The following is an 18,839-nucleotide window of genomic DNA, read 5'->3' as shown; positions in this document are numbered from 1 at the left end:
TAGGGCCATCCAAATGTGGTTGTCTGCAACTGATTTTAATAGAAAAATCAATCAGATCCTTGTCCCCTGGGGACAAATGTGATGGGTGTGTTAATTTCATTAACGAGAATGCAGCCAACCAGAAAAATGAATAAAATCAGCTTTATGCAGCTTAAACACTGACATTTGAAACAAATCATTATTGCATTAGCTGTCACACTGGTAACTCTAGAATCTAAGGAAAAAAATATATTATGGATGTTTTTATAAACCTTTGCAAATGCACTGATAAAATAATTTATGATCATTTGAAAACATGGTTGGGTCCTGGTGAATATTTGCTCTCTAAATAAGCTACCCTATTACCCCAGGCACATTTTACCCCCCTGTGCCATTCCCAGCCCTAACCCCCATCTTTCACAACGGAGACAGCAGAGGCGCTCTGCATTTATTTATTTATTTTTAATTTCTTAAATACATTTTTATTGATTTCAGAAAGGAAGGGAGAGGGAGAGAGAGAGAGAGAAACATCAATGATGAGAAAGAATCATCAATTGGCTGCCTCCTGCACTCTTGGGGATCGAGCCCACAACCCAGGCATGTGCCCTTGACCAGAATCAAACCCGGGACCCCTCAGTCAGCAGGCCGACGCTCTGTCCACTGAGCAAAACCAGCTAGGACTGGAGGCTCTCTTTAAACAAACCTGATGAGCAAGGGGGCACTTCTCCATTCTGTCCTGACCCTGCCCTTGAGGTGGAAGACTTGGTGCAGTGACAGACTCATCTGAAATGTGCGTCCGGTCAGAGGCTGGTGCTGCCGAGCCCTGAGAGTCAGGTAGCATCAGTTTTCCAACTTTATTTTCTCCTTTAATACTGTGTTGGCTATTCTGGGTTGTTGTTTTTTTAAACTTTCATTTCTCTGGTAATAGTTCCTATCTGTTCACTCACCAAGGCAGTTTTTTTTTTTTGTAATTATTTAGTGCATTTCCTTTCATGTTTTCTTTAAAAACATATTTAAATAGTTGCTTTAAAATCTCTGTCTGATATGTTCAACATCTGTGCCATTCTGGGTTTCTATTAACTGCTTTTTTCCCCCTTGACTATGGCTCATCATATATTTCTGCTTCTTTGCGTGTCTAATAATTTTTTGTTTGTTTGCTGGACATTGTAAATAATATGGGATAGAGACTCTGAATTCTATTCTTTTGCTTTGAAGAGTGTTCACTTTTGTTCTCGCAGGCAGTTCAGTCACTGGCTGTTCACCTTGAACTTGTGTGGGTTTGGTTTTGTGCTCTGTTAGGGCAGGTCTGTGGGAAGCCCAGGGTCATTCCCAGGTTCCTCTCATGTGGTGGGACCAACTTCCCAACTCGTAGGGCCTGGTTTCCCGCTTCGTCACAGTAAGCCTGGAGTGGGCCCTGCCCGAAGGTGTAATCCTCATTCTTGAAGCCAGGCCATGTGGCATCTCAGTGAGTATTAGATTGTCAGGCTGTCTTTGCACTCGGGTCCCGGCTGGGCCTGAGATCGCTGTTGGTCTCTTGTATCTGTAATGTTTAACCCTGTAGCAGCCACTGTCTGGTGAACCTGGTGTGGTGCCCTGAGCATGCAGCCTCCCACAGAAGTCATGGGACCACACACGGCCTCAGCCCCTCAGCCCCTCCACCAGCCCCCTCTATGCCGCTGCCATGCCCCAGATTTCAGCTGCTCCACACCCTGACTCCTGCCTTTCCACTTCACATAGCTGCTGGGCTCCACCTGGACCCGTGGCTGGGACGTTCCCTGGGCAGAGAGCTGCTGGGGCATTTGGGAGATTTATCTCATCAGCTGCCCTTGCCTCCTGTTGTCCGGTACCTGTTCATAGTTGTGTAGTATATTTTGTCCAGTTTGATGGTTGTTTACAGCAAGAGGACTGGCCTGGTACCAGTTACTCCATCACAGCCACTTTCCGATTATTCTTGCTTCACGAACGATAAGATGTTTATTTGTTGATGGATATTCATAGCTCTTTATTATGACTTGTACCCTTTACCATTGTTAAGTATGGTATATAGTCTGACACAATGCTTTTGGCTCTGAATTCAGCCTTTCTTCATAAGATTGGACCCCTCTTTCTCTTGTCTGCAGTCTCCTAGTATATCTTTGCCAATCATTCTGTTGGCATCTCTCTCATACGTAGCACAGATTTGGATTAACTTTGGATTCCAATCATAAATCTGCTGTTTAATCCTTGGTGGAGAAATACAAGGGAAAATGCTAGGAAACAAAGGTACCTAAAGTCTGGGGTGGTGGGGCAGAGGAAAAAACGTTTCGTCATTATTGACAGAGTGTCGATAATCTCTCAAATAGGAGGTTTACTTTGTATCTTTTCCCCAAATGACAAAAGATGGGCAAATCGGTAACTTCGCATCCCATTGCTCTTGCTACCCTCCCATGTTTCTGTTAGTTACATAACCGGTTCTATAGCCATAATCCCCATATTGTTTTAGACCTAATCCTACAGGTAAGTCGATGCCGTGTTCTCTGCCAGGCCATTTGCTGCAGTTCTCCAGTTCTCTTAGGAGACGGGTTAATCTCCTAGTCCTTCAGGAAGAGCTTATGGGAGCCTATAACTTTGAGTTCTTACATGTTCAAAAATGCTTGTCTATTGTTTTTATACTTGAGCGGCAGTTTGGCTGGATATAAAATTCTTGGGGCCCTGCCTCCTCCACAGCCTCTGCAGGCATCACTCTGCCGTCTGCTGGCACGGATGTGGCCTGGAGCATTCTGAGGACAGCCTCAACCTTACCCTCATAAACCGACTTGCTCTGTTTGCCTGACTACCAAAGGGACTTTTTAGCTATTATGTCCAATGATTTGACCGGACATATCTTAACACTGACTGTTCTCTTTGTTCCCTTTCATTTTGCTCACTTTGTACCATTCCCGCCTTCACTGTCTTGTTACGAGGCTCCGAGTCTCCGTCTGCTGTTTCTGATTCCCCCTCGTGTCTCTGCGTTTTCCTTCCCCCTCGTCCTGTGCTCTGCCTGTGTGTTCCTCCTCTCTTGTGCTGCTTTGGGTTGTTGTTTTATAGAGGTAATTGCTTCATGAAGTTTTGTTTGTGAATTTAAGGCTGAAATGTTTGCTGACATTTGCCATTGGCTTCCAAGAAATGTTGCCATTTCTTTCCTTCATTTCCCTTGTGTTATCTTTGTAGAAATGAGTGATTCTCATCTAGGGCACTGTGGCCCCATTGGGAGGTGACTCAGGAGAACAGGGGGTGCTGGTGAGGGGTGGCCAGGTGAGTTCTGGGCAGCGTGATCTCGTGATGCACAGAGCTAGGCCAAACACAGGAGCGGTGGAAGGAGGTGGCCAGTTGGGGTTGTCACAATGACAGCCAAGTGCCTCTGTCATTTAGTGTTGGGGGGACAGAGGTGCCAGGTGCCCTGCGGAGCAAGGCACAGTCCTGTGTAACCGAGAGCCGCGTGACCACAGGCAGCTCTGGTAGCAGGAGGCACCTGGCACTGAGGGGTCATCACCTGGCACTGAGGAGTATGGGGGTGTCAGCGCCAGAGATGCCAGCCCTGATGGTTGCTCCACACCAATGGATGTGCCTGTGCAGCTCCTTGTTTTGTGCCAGCATCGCTTTCTCCTGGGACCCAGGCTGGGGACGAAGGCTTTCCCGCGGCCTTAGCCGTGCCCGGCAGCCTGTGGTCATGTCCTCCGCTCGTCTCGCCCACATGCTGCTCGTTCCCACTCTTGGCGGCCTTCAACCCCTCTCGCCTTTTGAGGTCTCACTTCATCTCAGTTTTGCTGAAGATGGGCTTTGCGTTGGCTGTACTCCGGGTGCTCTGGGCGGGTGTGAGGTTTCTCCGGAGGGAGGAATGCCGGCTTCGTGTTGCCGTCGAGCTGGAAATGTTGCCGCACACCTGGACGCCACGATCCCGCCCACTGAGCTTTTTCCTAAGGGCCTTTTTCCTAAGGGCCTGATGGGGGGGATCAGAGCCCCCAATTCCCAGCAGACCTCGTGCAGGGGCTTGTGCATCAGGACTCTCTGAGGGAAGGTCTGAAGTCCTCCATCATAACCCCAGGGTTGGCTAAGGGCAGGGGTCGGGCCGCTTCCCTCGTCGGGCCGCTTCCCTCGGCCGGCCGCTCCCAGGAGGAAGGGGTGAGTTTGCGTAGCAGCCCACATTTCCGGGGTGGGCGGGATGTTAGAGATGGGAGCCTCTGTGACGGGTCCCAGAAGCCCCCTAATGACTCTCTGCCTCTCTCGATCCTGTAGGTGCGAGGGAAGCATGAACTCACCAATCCTGGGATCTCTGACGTCAAGATCCGGCCTGACCGAAAGATCCTGGCCACTGCGGGCTGGGACCATCGGGTTCGCGTGTTTCACTGGCGGACGCTGAAGCCACTGGCCGTGCTGGCCTTCCACAGCGCTGTGGTCCACTGCGTGGCCTTCGCCGCAGATGGCCTGCTGGCCGCGGGGTCCAGGGACCATCGCATCAGCATCTGGTCGCTCTACCCACGCTCGTGACTTGCCCGCTCCCTGTTCTGGGCACACGGAGGACAGAGAGGTGGCGCCCACACTTAGGCCTGACCCAGGCACGTGGAAGCCATGCTCAGGGCCCCTGTGGACAGCAGGTCACCGCTTCGCCTCCTCCGGTCTCGAGAAGAGCTTGGTCCGTGGAGTCCTCGCTTTTTGCACGCGGCTTGTTTCCTCCTGTGAAATAGGGCATCTGTGCAGCCGTGACTCCGCAGTTTACAGGGTAACTGGGCCGACACCTGGGCACGCGTCACCTGGGTAAGAGGCCCTGGGGGTGCTTTACAGTAAACTTAAAGTTGCAAACCTGCAGGCTCGAGGTACGAATTCTCCAAGGCAACCCCCCTTCCCCCTCAGGGTCATAGCGAAGACCCTCCACCTGGCTGGCTGGTCAGCCTGTATCCAGCAGGGGACACTGAGTGTGGTCCCCAGGACCTGCCGACTCCACGGGGCGCCTCACCCCAAGGACAGCCGGGAGCTCTGACGCACAGTCCGAGGCCAGGGCAGTAGAAGGAAGTGACTAAGGAGGCCAGGCAGAAAGAGGGCGCTGAGCGGGCGGCGAAGGCAACTGGGCAGAGAGAGCCCACTGGGGCAGGCCAACGCAGGATTAGTGGGAGGAAGGGCCGCCCAAAGAGAGTGAGACGAAGGGTGGCTCCGGCCATGTCCGGGGCGGTTTTGGGGCGGGAAGCACAGGAGCATATGTAACAGGCCAGGCCCCCGGCAGCCCAGGCACAGTCACAGCCTGCACCACACACCCAGGGCAGCTGGGAGTTAGCAGCCCCATCAGGCATTGCACCCAGAGCCTCCTCACATATGTGGCCGGGCCCCACGTCAGGGAGTCTTCTCTTAAAGCTGAATCAATGATAAGGAAGAAGTAGGATCCTTCAAAGGGGGTAGGAGCTACGGCAGATCCCGGGGAAGCCGGCGGTCTCAGACCCCTTTGTTCTGCCGGCTTCTTTGCCAGAAGAGCCCCCTCTGGGCCCTCCCTGAGGAGGTCAGCCCTCCTTTACCTGAAACACCTAGATTGGCCTCCCATAGGCAGGGGCCTTGTGGGACACTCAGCATCCTCAGCCCTGCCCCACTTTGCTTATAACCAGACGCAGGCCCCAAGGGTGAGGAGCCAAGTGTGACCCGTGAGGAGGTGGCTCTGCTCCAGAGAGCTGCGCGGTCCTCCCAGCTCTGCAGGCGGAGATCTGGAGCACATGTGTGGGGCCCAGGTGGCAGGAATATGAGATGCATCAGGCGAGTCCACTGAACAGGTCCACTGACAGGATCTGCGCTCGATGCCGCAGCGCCGGGAATCAGAAAGGCCTGAGGTCTCGTGGGTCATTTGAAACATGGACCACAGGCAGGCACATAAGTAGGACTGAAAGGCCAGACCGCCCTGGGGGACGCAGAGGGGGGATCTGAGGGCTTAGGGAGATGAGGGTGTTTAGGCGACTTGCCAACTCACCCACTGCTGGAGGGTCCAGAGGGCGCGCCTGTCCCGCGACCGTGGGGACCACATCAGTGAGGGCCTGGCCCCCTTGAAGAACTGCATGCCCTTCTCCACGGGTCAGAAACTACAGTGGGAGCTGCTGCCACAGAGCAGGGATCTCTAAATGCAGGGGTTTCCTGGGGTGGCAGGGCTGTTGGTGACACTCAGGTGCTAAAGGCAGGGTGGGCCTGGCTGTCATGGTGCCTGGTGGGGGCGCAGCCCCAGTCAGCAATCTGACGCACAGGGGCACAGGCACGGGCTGGTGATCGTGGTCCCTGGAAGTGAATGGAGGGTCAGCCTGCTAAAGTCCGACTTGGTCCATGTGAGCAGAAGGGTTGTTTCTAGGAAACGACATCGGACCTGGGCTACCAAAACAGAGGCCGGGCCCCTCGATCACAGACCCAGGCCCCTTGAGGAAAGACCCCCCTGCACTGCCGACAGTAGGTACTGCCATCTCCGCCCAGCCTCCCCCAGGGCCTCTGGCCACCGCCCAGGAGCTGAGCACCGTCCCGGGGAGGCAGCCCTGGTCCTGAGCTATGGATCTCCCAGTGCAGGGACTGGCCTCCCACGCTGGCCCTGTTGGGAGACCTCTGGCACCTTAGGGAGGGACCACATAGGCCCGAGTGTCCTGTAGCCAGGCTACTGGGATGTTGGGGACACTTCCAGAGGGATTTCCACAGCAGGAATGTCAGTGAGGAGTAGCTGTTTGGGCTGCAACGTGAGCCTCATGAGACGTGAGGGAAGCTGCTGGGTGAGCTGTGCTCTCGGGGCTCCTCCAGGGAGCTGCCAGGTCAGAGATCGAGGGTGACCTCACCAAGCCGCAGCCTGGCCACGGCTCCCGCAGGAGGCCACGCGCTGGGGCAGCAGCCGGAGTCTGTGAGCCACCTCGGAACTTCTGTCAATTTGTCTCATCTCTGGAGGCACCGCCGGCCACACGGCCGAAGGCAGCAGGGAGCCAGGTTGTGGGTTCATTTCAGCATGAACCTCTGCTGGTCCTGCCCACGGCCGGGCTCGCGAGTCTCGTACACCTCCCTGACCTCCAGCAAAGCTTCCACGCCATTTCCAGAGGCGCTGGCCGCCATGGGCTACTGCCAAATAGCACAGAACTGTCAGTCGGGGCTCCAAACCCCCCTGGCCTCGCGGAAGCAAAGCCGTGAACACAGGCAAAGGGCAAGCGGCAACATCCCTCCTAGGGTGCTGGGGAGATACCGCCACAAGGGAGGGGCACCTCGTCAGTATCCTGCGTCCCTCCACAGCCCTGCTCGAACCCACTGCTGTGCTGGGCACCCCTGTGGCCGTCCCGCCTCAGCTTGGACTCCAAGGCGCCGGGCACTGGGCTGGGCACTCCGGAGGCTGTGAAACTGGTCCCGGCGGAGGGACTGTGCCCCGGCCCCGGTTGAAGTCCATGTCGCCAGCTCCTCAAGAATCTCGACGCTGTCCTTTGTCAGGATCACAGAGGTACCATGGGGGTGTGTCACGGACAAGGGACGGACTGCAGGTCCGCGTGCGGTGCTTCCACAGACAGTGCTGGGGGAGCGGTGCGTGTCGACTGCCAGCACCCCACGCCCAGAGGTGGTGAAGAGTGGGTGTTGGTGACGCAGACCCCATGTCCGTACCTGGCCCTTGCCTTCGTGCTGAAGACATAAGCAGAGGCACAGAGCATCCCCGGCAGCTGGTGAGCAGTGTCCCGGGGACATCTTGTGGCCAAGCTCAGGGTATGGGGACCGAGCCAGGCTGTGACGGCCCCCGCGAGCTAACTGCCTGATGTGGCCTCGGCCGTGCAGAGCGGGGCCTGTGCCGGGCCTGGGTGGATAAGGGAGCAGGTTCCTCAGCCTCCGAGGCTTAATGGATGGCTGAGAAGTTTGTTTACTCAGCTGAGCTGCCTAGAACAGCAGTGACACCAACTTACTAGAAACATGGGTGTCCGCAGCAGCGGGGCCCTCCGGGTGGTCCTCGGGGTTCCTCCTCTGCACCCCCGATGGGACCCGCGTCTTTGCGCAGCACGGCCTCTGCATCAACAGGACCTGGGGCATCAGCAAGTCGCCACGAATCTCCCACGCCATGAGGCACGGGCCTTGTTCCAGACACCCAGCAGCGGGAGGATGCTTCACGTCTGCAAAGCTTCAGATTATCCTGGTCGAGTCCCCAGGCCCGAGGCTTTCCTCAAACCTGACCTGGTGCCGGGAGCCAGCTGAGCTCCGGGGCCAGGGGTGCAGGGGCCCTGCCATCTGCCCGCAGCTGTGTGGCCCCAGTGGAAGGGCTTTGGCCAGTTTCCCTGACCGTCCAGGGTGCGCTGCAGAGGGGGCACAGGCTGTCCCTGCGTCTCCCGTGGGACAGGCAGGTGCTCTGCAGGAGGAGCCTGCGCAGCGCCAGGTGGCTCCTTGCGGGAGGCCCCGGGCTCTCAGTCAGTCCCTTCAGTGTTGACTTTGGGCCTCTACGTCTGGGATGGCTTCTTTTTTTCCTTTACATGAATGTTCATAGCAGCTTTCAAAACTAGAAACTGCGCACATGAATGGAGATGCAGACTGAGGCCTGTCCATACCATGGAGTCCCGCCAGCCATAGAGAGGCACCGGCTGGGCCCCGTGGATCAGGGTGGAAGGTGCAGCAGTGGGCAGTCCGAGGAGGCCATCGAGGGCCAGAAAGCTACCAGCCCCATCTCCCCAGGCTCTTCAGGGTGTCTGCCCAGGAGGGGTTACCTGAGGCGCCTCTGGGCCCTCCGGCCTCCACCCCAGGCCGTGTGGGAAGCCCACTCCTGGTCACACGCCTGGAGGCTGGCAGCGCCGGTGCATTTGCTCACAGGCGGCGTCTGCCTGACCCCAGGGGTGGCTGGGGCGGGGCGGAGGGCCGGCGGGCAGTGGCATCCAGCCCCCTCTGGCCCCGCAGCGCCCACGTGCCTTTGTGTCAGGCGTTTCCAGCAGGACCCTCCCTGGGTCCAGCACACCCAGCCACGTCTGCCTGCGGCATCTCGGGGGCTTTGCAAAACCAGCCCCATGATTTTCTCCCTGGTTCCCAAGTGCCTTTTCTGGCTACGTTAGCTGTTAACTGAGCAACCTTCTTTGGGACTTAAATTTAAGCCCTGTTCCATTCGGGAGTCCTTTTAATTTTACATCGTCCGCAGCGGCTAACCGTGACGATTCTGTGCCACAGACATCGATGCTATTTTCCCCGAGGTCAGCCACTTCCTGTGAGCTGGCAGGACCTGGAAGAAGGCTGCCCAAAGGTACCAAGTGAAGAAAACGGCTGCGCAGAGGCCCAAGTTTCCCAGGACAAGCACGAGGGGACACGTTGGACAGGCATCGCTCATCGCATGTCCTTGGGTGCCCTTGCACCCTCAGCAAGACGTTTTCCAGTCCAACCAACCCATCAGCTGAGAGATGCAGAGTTTGTTCACCTGCCTTCCAGTATTCTTCATTAACATCCTTTTAGGTCGTGTGAGGCTGCTCATAACCAGAGAAAACTTGCATTTGGAGATAGCGATAGATGCCTCTCCTGTGCGGTTCCAGCTCTGGTCAGCGTGTCCTGCTGTCCTGTTCTGTCCTTACTGCAGTGTGGGCACAGTGTGGCCGGGTCTCTGCTCAGGGCCTTACAGGCTGCAGTCAGGCGTCAGCGGGGTAGGCACCTCTTTAGCCCTCATGGTCATCGGCAGAATCCAGAGCCCTGTGTTGTAGGACGGAGGCCTTGGCTCCTGGAGGCTGCCCAGCCGCTTCATGCCATAGGAGTGACCTTTCATGGCCCGTATGGGATCCAGTGTCCTACCACGAAGTCAGGGCAAGGGGCCCTTCTGGTCACAGGACCACCAGGGCTGCAGCGGGTACCTGTCCAGCCCACCTCCTCTGGATGGCAGGCAGCTGTGTAGGGAGATGAGAAGGCCCGGAGGTCCTGGCCAGCACAGGCAGGTGAGTGGCCAGCCTGGTGAGAGAGTGCATCAGAGGAACCTGCTGCCCACCCTCTTCCGCCTCGTGGCCGCCCTGTGAGGGGGTCCCACAGTCATCCTCCCCAGCAGGTGCACAGCACTCACGCATCCCACAGCCGGTTGGGTTCTTCTCAGACAAGCAGGAGGCTGACGGCGGAGCAGGCTGTGACCAGGGACACCGCCCGAGGCCTTCAGCATTCACCACCTTTTCCTGCGCTTCCCGCGTTTCACAGATGGGATCATGTCAGAAAGCCGTGTGCTCTGGAGACATGCAGGCCAGCCTGTGTGTGGTGGTGGGTGACCCGGGGAGCTGGGTGCTGAGGATGACCCCGGGAAGGGCCTGCGGGGTGCAGCAGCCCGGGATCCCTCGCTGCGCTGGCTCGGCAGCCTGGCTTTGTGCTGACGTGCGGTGCGTGTCTTTACACTCCTGAGTGAGTGATGTTCAATCAGGTGTTTCCCACCTGTGTCTCTGCCAAGAAGCCACAGAACACCCTCCGCACAAAAGGACTGTTTGCACAAAGAAAAACATTCCTTCAGGGGGTTCTTTAGAAACGCTTGATACTCAACTAGCTATAACTTCATGGGAAAGCCTGGTGTTAAAGACAAGCTGGCACGGGAGAGACCTTGACTCTGAGCTTGCCGTGCACCTGTGCGCCGGTGCAGACAGGCCGCCTCCCCTCCTGCAGCCCCACATGCAGCCTGCACCCCCTCTCCTGCTCAGCTCCGCCTGTGCTCTGGTTTTCATATGTGTCGGGGCCAGCTCAGCCCGGCCTAGACTCTGCCTCCCCAGCCCAGAGAGCAGCCGCACAGCCCTCACGCCAGCGTGTCCAGGAGGCCCATTAGGAGCCCGGGAGGAAGGAAGCACCTGGCCGGATGGAGCTGAGCAAATGCAGAGGGCGAGGCAACTGCAGCTGAACGGGGCAGACACACACCTGACCCACCCAGACAGACGCCCGCCAAAGGAAGTTCCAAAACCTGCTTGGGAGTCCACGCGGAAAAGCATCTGCGTGGGAGATACCACCACATGCCGTAGGCGGCGGGCACGCCCACACGGTGTGCTCAACTGAAGAAATGTCGTAAGCGCTCACGGCTTGCACCCAGCTGGGGCTCAGAGACCCTCGGGGCAGGTCAGGGAAGTACGCCCTGCATGTCAGCCGTCATACTTGCTCCATGGCGTGTGGGACCTCGGACCCACAGAGCCAGAAGTACTCACTGCCTGGCCCTTCGCAGGAAAGCGTGTTGGCCCCTGCCTTAAAGGGCAGCTGCTTCCGGGGCACGGGCAGAGGTGGGGAATCGCTGCTGCCACAAAGCCAGGATGTGTTCAGAGGTGCCAGAAGCAGCACTGAGGGTCAAGGGGCCTCCCGCACAGGCCTGGGACGCATGAGGCATCAAGATGACAGTCACCGTCGTCGGTTCCGACAGGCGAGACTCTCAGAATCCAAGAATTCTCATTGACGCTCAAAGAAGAAGTTACCAAAAAGCATACCAGGAAGGAAGGTATTGTGATAAGGCCCAATGTGCCTGGAGGCTGCTATGGTCTGAATGTTTGTGTTCCCCCAAATCCATAGGAAACCTGACTGCCCCCTCCCCCCCCCCCAGGAAATGGTAGTAAGAGGTGGGGCCATTGGGAGAAGCTTGGGTCATGAGGGTGGAGCCCTCATGAATGGATTAGTGCCCCTATAACAGGGATTCCAGAGCGATTCCTTACTCCTTCCACCATCTGAGGACACGGAGAGAAGACGGCCATCTATGAGCCAGGAAGCAGGCCCTCACCCAACACGGAATCAGCCTTGAACTGGGACTCCCAGCCTCCAGAACCGTGAGAAGTGAATTTCTGTTGTTCATAAGCCACCAGCCTGGTATTTTGTTAGAGCAGCCTGAGCAGACTGAGACAAGATGCTTACATTTTTATTGTTTAATTTATTTTTTAAATTTATTTTTTTATTGAGGTAACATTGATTTATAGGATTATATAACTTTCAGGTGTGCGCCATTATGATCGACATCTGAATGTACTCCATCATGCCCACCACGAAAGTCTAGTTTCCATCTGTCGCCTTACAATTGAGCCCCTGTACCCATCTCACCCGCCTTGCTTTTTGAAGATGTGGCATGGTAGGTAATCTAGTCGTTTGCTCTCATCCTGTTGTAGTTTATCCATTGCTGCGTCAGTAACCAGCCCAAACTTAGCCTCTGTGCACGTAGAGCCCATGGGTCAGCAATCTGGAGGGGCTCCCTGGACTGTGGGGCCCCGAGAGGGCGGGGCACGGGGAGTACGTCGATGGGAGCCCCTCAATCAAGAATGAGTGAGCACAGACATCTGAGACTCCAGAGCTTGGGGAACGGGCCGGGGCAGCGACCGTGCACCCGGTCCTCCTGCCATTAGCAGGTGGGAGTGTCCAGCCACCCCCTCCCTCGGGCCACATACACGCAGGCCCCACTCAGCCCTGCTGGCTGTGATAAAATGCTCACTGGGAAGGTTGCTCATCTAACACACCAGGGTCTTATCTCCAAATAACAGGACATCGGGTCAGGACTTCGCACCTACAGGAAACTTAGCGAATCCCTCATCTCAGGGAGAGAAGCCAAGGGTCAGGAACTGAAAATAAATATGGAAGACGGGGCTGTAGTGAAGAGTTCCTCCATCTGTAGGAAAGTTTTGTTATAAAGAGAGGCTTAACCTGAAGCCGGACGGGCCAGCCTCACTCACGGGCAGCACCAGGCCCTCCTGAGGTGCCTGGCCCAGAGCTGAGTTTCCAACGACCTGGTTGGCAGGTCGAGCCCTGTGGGTGCTGAGAACACACCTAAGAAAGAGTGGGTGTCCGTGTTCCCCTTTGAGAACCGCTTCTCAGACTGTGTGTGTGTGTCTTTCCTAAGATGTTCAGACATTTTTAGAAGTGATATGTTAGGCTTGTCGTTTTTGTTAAATATTTAGAAGTGTTTTTGATAAATCTGCAACCAATGTTTAAACGTTGGGGTAATTTTACTTTGTTATAGCCATAAATTTTGATTTATCAACTGAGTTGGAGTGGGACTATACAGAGAATTATTTATTACACAACATACAATTTGTTAATCTTGAGAATTCATTGAATACTTGGCTTCTTTCTTTCTTTCTTTCTTTTTTTTTTTGAAACTTCAACCACAGACCAAAGTGAAGGGGGAAACAACTATCCCGTGTAGCCAGCACCCGGCTTCTACATTAAACAGCCGGGGCCCGAAGTGTTAAAACGTCGGTCCTGGCGCCCTGGCCGGTGTGGCTCAGTTGGCCGAGTGTCATCTGTGCACCGAAAGGCTGCTGGTTCGCTTCCTGTCAGACACATGGCCAGGTTGCGGGTTTATTTTCCAGGTTCCACGTCTGTGCCCGAGACCTCGAAGGAGGGGAGGGGAGGGGAGGGGAGGGTAGCCCCGCAATGAAGAGCCCGCCATGCCCTCAGGAGATATACTACCCGATGGGGAGGGTCCAAGCTGTGGTCATGTGCAGCCCGGCAGCCTCCCTGTCCCTGGTGCCATCCCCACCTTCACGGTGATGCGGTCGTCCTGGGGAAGAATCTAGAGAACACCTTCTGGGATAAAGGTGTGTGTGGAGGTGGGAAACAAATCGAGATAGGACTTGAGGCTAAGGCGACACCGAGGAGGAGACGGCGAGGAGGAGACGGAGGACGGTGTGTGTGAATCCAGCCTGGAGGGCAGGGCCAAGGTGGGGTGAAGTTCGGGGCCTGGGGCCTGAGGACCCGAGAACTGATTTGCGAGGTCTCCCAGGGTGAGACGCCAGCACCCACGTCGCCTGGGCTCCCGGGCTCAGCAGGCGCTCATAAATGCGTGACCGAGGGGACGACCACATCTGGCCCCCTCCACTGTAAGGGGCACCGCACACTCCTGCTCGGGCCCCAGGAAAAGGCCTCCGGTTACACGGTGAGCCCCTCCGATAGAGACGTGTCCCCACTTCAGAGATGCTGGGGGGAAGGGTGGGAGGCCGGGGGTGGGGGTCGGGGGGAGCGGGTGGCAGCCGCTGGAAGGAGGGATTAAGTGCTTACTTGGTGCAATTGAACACTGATAGATAAAGGACGTGGCAATGCCAGCCCTCTTTATAATTTAGAAGATAATTTAATTACTGCGATTAAAACCTAAGCTTCTCCCCCACGAGCGCTGCTTTTAACAAAATACCCCAGGTCCTGCCGTCTCCCACACGCAGACCTGGCGGCAGTTAAACAGACGCCGCGGCTCCGGAGCCCCAGCTCGTGAGCCATCTGGTTTGAAGCAGTGCGACAAGCAGGAAAGGGAACCGAATCAAAGGCACGGCTGGGCATTTTTTTAAAAATACAGAAAACGTGTGAGGTAGACCAGGAGGCCATCCCCTCCTCCCCTGTCAGGGCTGGGTGCCACCCCGGGCCGCAGGGCCGTGTTCCCTTCCTGCTCCCTGGCTGGACACAGAGGTGGCTTCGAGGGGTGAGGGCGGCCAGGGGGTCAGGATGGGCAGACGCATCAGATGCCGGCTCCCCTGCACAGGGTGGGTCAGCACCACCGCATTCAGGGGGAAACCGAGGCCCTGAGCCACAGAACCAGCGTGCGTGCTCTCCCTCACACCCAGGTCCTGGTTGGGCCGCACTCCTGCCACCCCTGGAATCATCCCTTTGGTCCTAGAAGAAGCCCCTCGCCCCCACCTCCCCTCCGTCTGCCTGCACACGGCCCTGCTGGCTCTGCCCTCAACAGCTGTGGCCCCGGAATTCTCCGGTGCGCGGGCGCTTTGATCTGCAGCACACCTGGCGATCAGGGCCTCACGTTCATCCAGCCACAGTCATATGGGTCCCACACACTCTGTGGGCTTCCCCAGCCAGAGGGAAGGGGGGCTGGAGCTCCCCGGGGTGGAGACTGGAGCCCGACAACCACTAGCCCCCCCACCCACCCCTCTGCAACTCCAGGCTTCCGGCTCCCCTCATCCCGTGGCCAAATGTCAGTTCATGGCCTCTGCACCCCAAATGCTTCCCAGCCCCTCCAAGAGACCTGTGCCCCGTCTGCAGTGCCATACGGTGCCCGGCACGCTGCCTTCTCTTTGTTCCTACAAAGGTGTGGGCGTCACCAGCTTTACTTAATGTCAGTACAAGGGAGGGTGCTGGCCCAGAGCCTCTTCAAACCACCCAGGAGAGTGTGGGCAAGGCCCTGCGTCCTGTAGGGCCATAGAGCGCCCACATCTTGGCTTTTGTGAGACTCAGGTGCGAGGAGGCAGCGGCTATGAGCCCCAGGGCACCTGGAACTTGGTGAGTCCCCCCAAAAACTCCAGGCGTTTGTGTCGGGATGTCCTCGCCAGCAGGCGGAGTTTCCCAAGCCCTCCTGGAGCGGGAGTGGTTAAGTCACATCCGAAGGCAGTGGCTCCCGGCTGGTCTTCCTCCTCCAAGAACAGGAGCTGGGCTACTGGGGGGCCATCCCTCCACACCCCAGGGTGTTGGGTTCCCTAGTCCCTCATGTGGGACCCACAAGAGTGAAGGGGTATGGACAGGCCTACCTCTCCCCCCCTTATTTTACACGTGGGGTGTCTAGTTTTCTTGAAGGGCTTCAAGTGGCCAGGAGTCTGGGGTCCCTGGACCCAAAGATCTCAGAGGTCCTTTCTAGTCCAAACTCCTGTCCTCCCAAGTCCTGGCAGCTGGACACATGGAGACAGGCCAGGGGCCTCTGGGCCGAGTGGGGGACCCGGAGGAAGGTGGTGTGGAGGCATCCAACAGCTTCGGGGTGAGCCCCTGAGGGGGCAGGTTGGACAGGACCCCAAGCCCTGCACAGCACAGTGGGTCACAGAAAGGGCAGGCCAGGTGTGCTTGCAGAGGAATCCAAAGTGAGGGGAATGGAAGCGAGGAGACGATGGTCACAGAAAGGAAGCTGCTGTGACACACGCTTCACAGGAAGTCAAGGACTGTCCAGGGGCAGAGGCCCAGTTAGGTCCACCCCACCGCAGCGGCCAGACCGAACCTGCAGCTGGGGGCGGTCACCAAGCACTCCTCTCAGGAATGAATGACCGAGAGATGCCCTGGTGCCTTTGGAAAATTGGGAGAAGCTGGGTAACCCAAATTAGCCCTTCGTTCACCACCCCCATCCCAGGATGCAAGGCGGGGTGACAGCACAGTAACCTGGCGAGGTGATGCATGGCCTGCACACAGGCTGCCCGGAGGAGCCAGCCCCGCCCTCAGCGCCGAACATTGACGCATCCTCCTCAAACAACCAGGTGCCCTTCACAGGAGACGGGACGCTGGTCAGCACTGAGAACTGCCAAGTGAGCAGCAGCATGGGACAGCCTGGCGACACACCGTGAAGCAGGAGCAGCCAGCCCAGACACCCTATTCATGAAAAGTTCTTTGTGGAGAGCGGCTACAGCGTTTGGACAGGTTCAAGCCTGGGACTAATGAGAGGGCACGATCCTCTCGTGGCAAAGCCACGTGCAAGTCCCAGCACAATTAGAGCCAAAGGCTATGGTCGTAAGCTTGACCTTATGGTCCGAACCTGTGGTCCCACGTGGCTGAGTGATATGGGCGGCAGGAGGTGCAGCAAGTAAACAAAGCTTGATCAGGTGCGTGTAATTGAGTAGATTCGAAACCCGGGAGAACATTGTAAACATCTTGATCACGCCCTTACTTTGCCTGGTGGAATCTGGCTATAAAATAAAGACTCGGCTTGCAGGCTGTGGCGCTGTCTCTCCATCAGAGAGGGCAACATCCCACCTAGCCCCAGCTTTCTTCTCTTGTCTGTCTTTTCTAAATCCTTCATCGCCCCCTCTCAGGCTCACCGAACCTGGCTGTGCTGGCGGGGCACAGTTCTTAGTTGGGCAGACTCACCCATGGGGTAGAGGAGAGAAAACCATGCCCTCGGGGGGGTTTTCTTCAGTGCAGGGCAAGCCCTCATTTGTAGTGTCCAGCACTCGGAATGTAGCCCGTGAGGAACCCAATGTTTAATTTTATCCTATTTTCCTTCATTAAAATGTAAGTGGCCCCTATGGCTAGTGGCCACCGTGTTGGACAGCAGTGTGGCTCTCCCTGTTGAGTGGTTATGATGTGGGAGGGGGTCACATGCACAAGGAGGGAAGCTGCACGTCGAAGATGTGTGCTGCTGCGTCCTCCCGTCTGCAAACACCAGGCACCATCATTCGTTCCACTTTAGCTTTGAAAAAAAGCAAAACGGAGATCTCTCCAACTGAGGTTCTCCCCCTCTGTCCCCCCTCCTCACCCCATGGCCTCACAGTGGGCCCTGGAGGGGTGCCCAGCACCCGCAGGGGACACTGGGTCTGCAGGGCCAACCACAGCCCATCACTCCTGCAGGCCTCCCAGGACAAGGAAGGGTGTGGGTGCATTTCTGGTGCAAATTCCAAACAGGCTGCCCTCAGAGGGACCTCTGCACTGGGGAGCAGGGTTGGACAGGTGTCCATAGGGTGGTGTCCAGGGCTTTCCTTAGGAGTGCATCCCTGAAGCGGTGTCCACAGAGCCTGCTGGCCACTTGAGCAGAGGCTACAAGAGTCTTCACACCCTTGGAGGCTTTGGGGGGCGGGGGCTCTGGCTCCAGAGCTCACCCTTCAGCAGCTTTGGTCACTTCCTAGACCACTTCATGGCACCAGTTCTGCAATCCAATTTCTAAACCCTCGGTCACTTCACCCTCCCCCCCGCCCCCCGGGCAAACACATCTGGGCAGAAAGCATCCAGTCCAGGGCAGACATGAGGAAATGCCTGGCCATGCCCTCAGAGAGATGGGATCAGGCTGCCACTGCCCGTGGCAGCGATGGTCACAAACACTAGGACGAAACCCCAACCACTTGCATTTCCCGTTCACTTTGTGTCCAAGTGAGCAGCCTTGACATTGACTGGCTGTCAGCTTTTCCTGCCTGGACGCAGGAAGGGAGGGATCAAAGGGTTCCCCTGGCCCCATCCCTGGTGTTGAGTTAACGGGGAGAGGTCCCTCACCACCTGGCCTGGGAAAAATGCTTCACAGACAGGTTTCAAGATGACTCATGACCACTGTCATTGTGCCCCCTGTCCAGGTCACTCCGTGGGGACACTCGCAGTGAATAGAGTCAATAAACAGGGGAAACGCAGGCCGGGCCGGGCCAGCCAGGGGAAATGCAAGGAGAGCAGAACTGCCTGTTTTTTCTTTCCTTCATCAGAGGCAGGCTTCTCCCTTGCCAATCCCCAGTGACAGTGCTCTGTCATGACCGTCATTCCCAGCTCCCCTGGAAAAGCACACAGAACCGGCACCGGTCCTGACAACAGGACCTGGGCGTGGATCCAAGTCCTAGAAGAGGGACAACTGCCCGGGCGAGGAGTTTAAGCAAAAAGGCCGGATGCACACCTGGGGCTGGGCGGAGCCCTGGTACCCACAGCCTGGGGGTGAAGCTGCCGGGTCCAAGCGGGAAAGGGGCGCGAGGGCAGGGTCGGGGGAACGCTGGGAGGGGGCAGTAAGAGCCAACCCGACCCCGCCTGACGCCGAGGGGGCGGGGAGAGGACGGAGAGAGGCGTGGCCGGGAAGGGGCTCCAGAAAGGGGCTCGAAGGGCACTGCAGGGACCCCCGGCTCCGCCCAAGGCCCGACCTGCGGCCTTCGGGGACTAGAGCTGGGCAGACCCTCAAGTCCCTGAGTCCAGCGGATTCGCTGTCCCTGAGATCCCCCGCGAGACCTAGCTGTTCTCAAATAAATGGACACGCAGGCAGCTTCCAAAAGAGGCGAAACCGTTTATCAAGTCGCTGAAGGCGCGATATCTACAGTATCTACAAATATCTACACGTATCTACACCGCCTGCAGACAGGGCTCCCGGGTCGTCTACACGGCAGTTGCTGGCCGGGCCGGGGGCGACGCGGTCTCGCGGAGAACAATAAATATCACTTCCTTCCGCGCTGACCGGGCGCTTGGGCACGGGCGGCGCGGCCCGTGCCCCTCCGGGCTGGGGGGGGGGGGGGGCCGCGGTGGCGCCCGGGCTGGAGAACCAG

The 18,839-nt window shown here is 57.2% G+C and overlaps 1 protein-coding gene across 1 annotated transcript in view; it reads left to right on the top strand.

Annotated features, from left to right (window-relative positions):
* GNB1L (G protein subunit beta 1 like) overlaps nucleotides 1–12,905 on the top strand; it is a 31,925-nt gene extending 19,020 nt beyond the window's left edge. Inside the window, 1 exon segment of the mRNA XM_023763191.1 lies at nucleotides 4,234–12,905. Coding sequence (XP_023618959.1) covers nucleotides 4,234–4,485 — 252 coding nt within the window. The 3' untranslated portion in view covers nucleotides 4,486–12,905.
* Nucleotides 12,906–18,839: the final 5,934 nt, after the last annotated feature.

This window comes from Myotis lucifugus, unplaced genomic scaffold, assembly GCF_000147115.1.
Source record: "Myotis lucifugus unplaced genomic scaffold, Myoluc2.0 scaffold_276, whole genome shotgun sequence".
NCBI classification, from domain to species: domain Eukaryota; kingdom Metazoa; phylum Chordata; class Mammalia; order Chiroptera; family Vespertilionidae; genus Myotis; species Myotis lucifugus.
The sequence above is the reverse complement of the archived record's forward strand: the minus strand, read 5'-3'. Positions and strand labels throughout refer to the sequence as shown.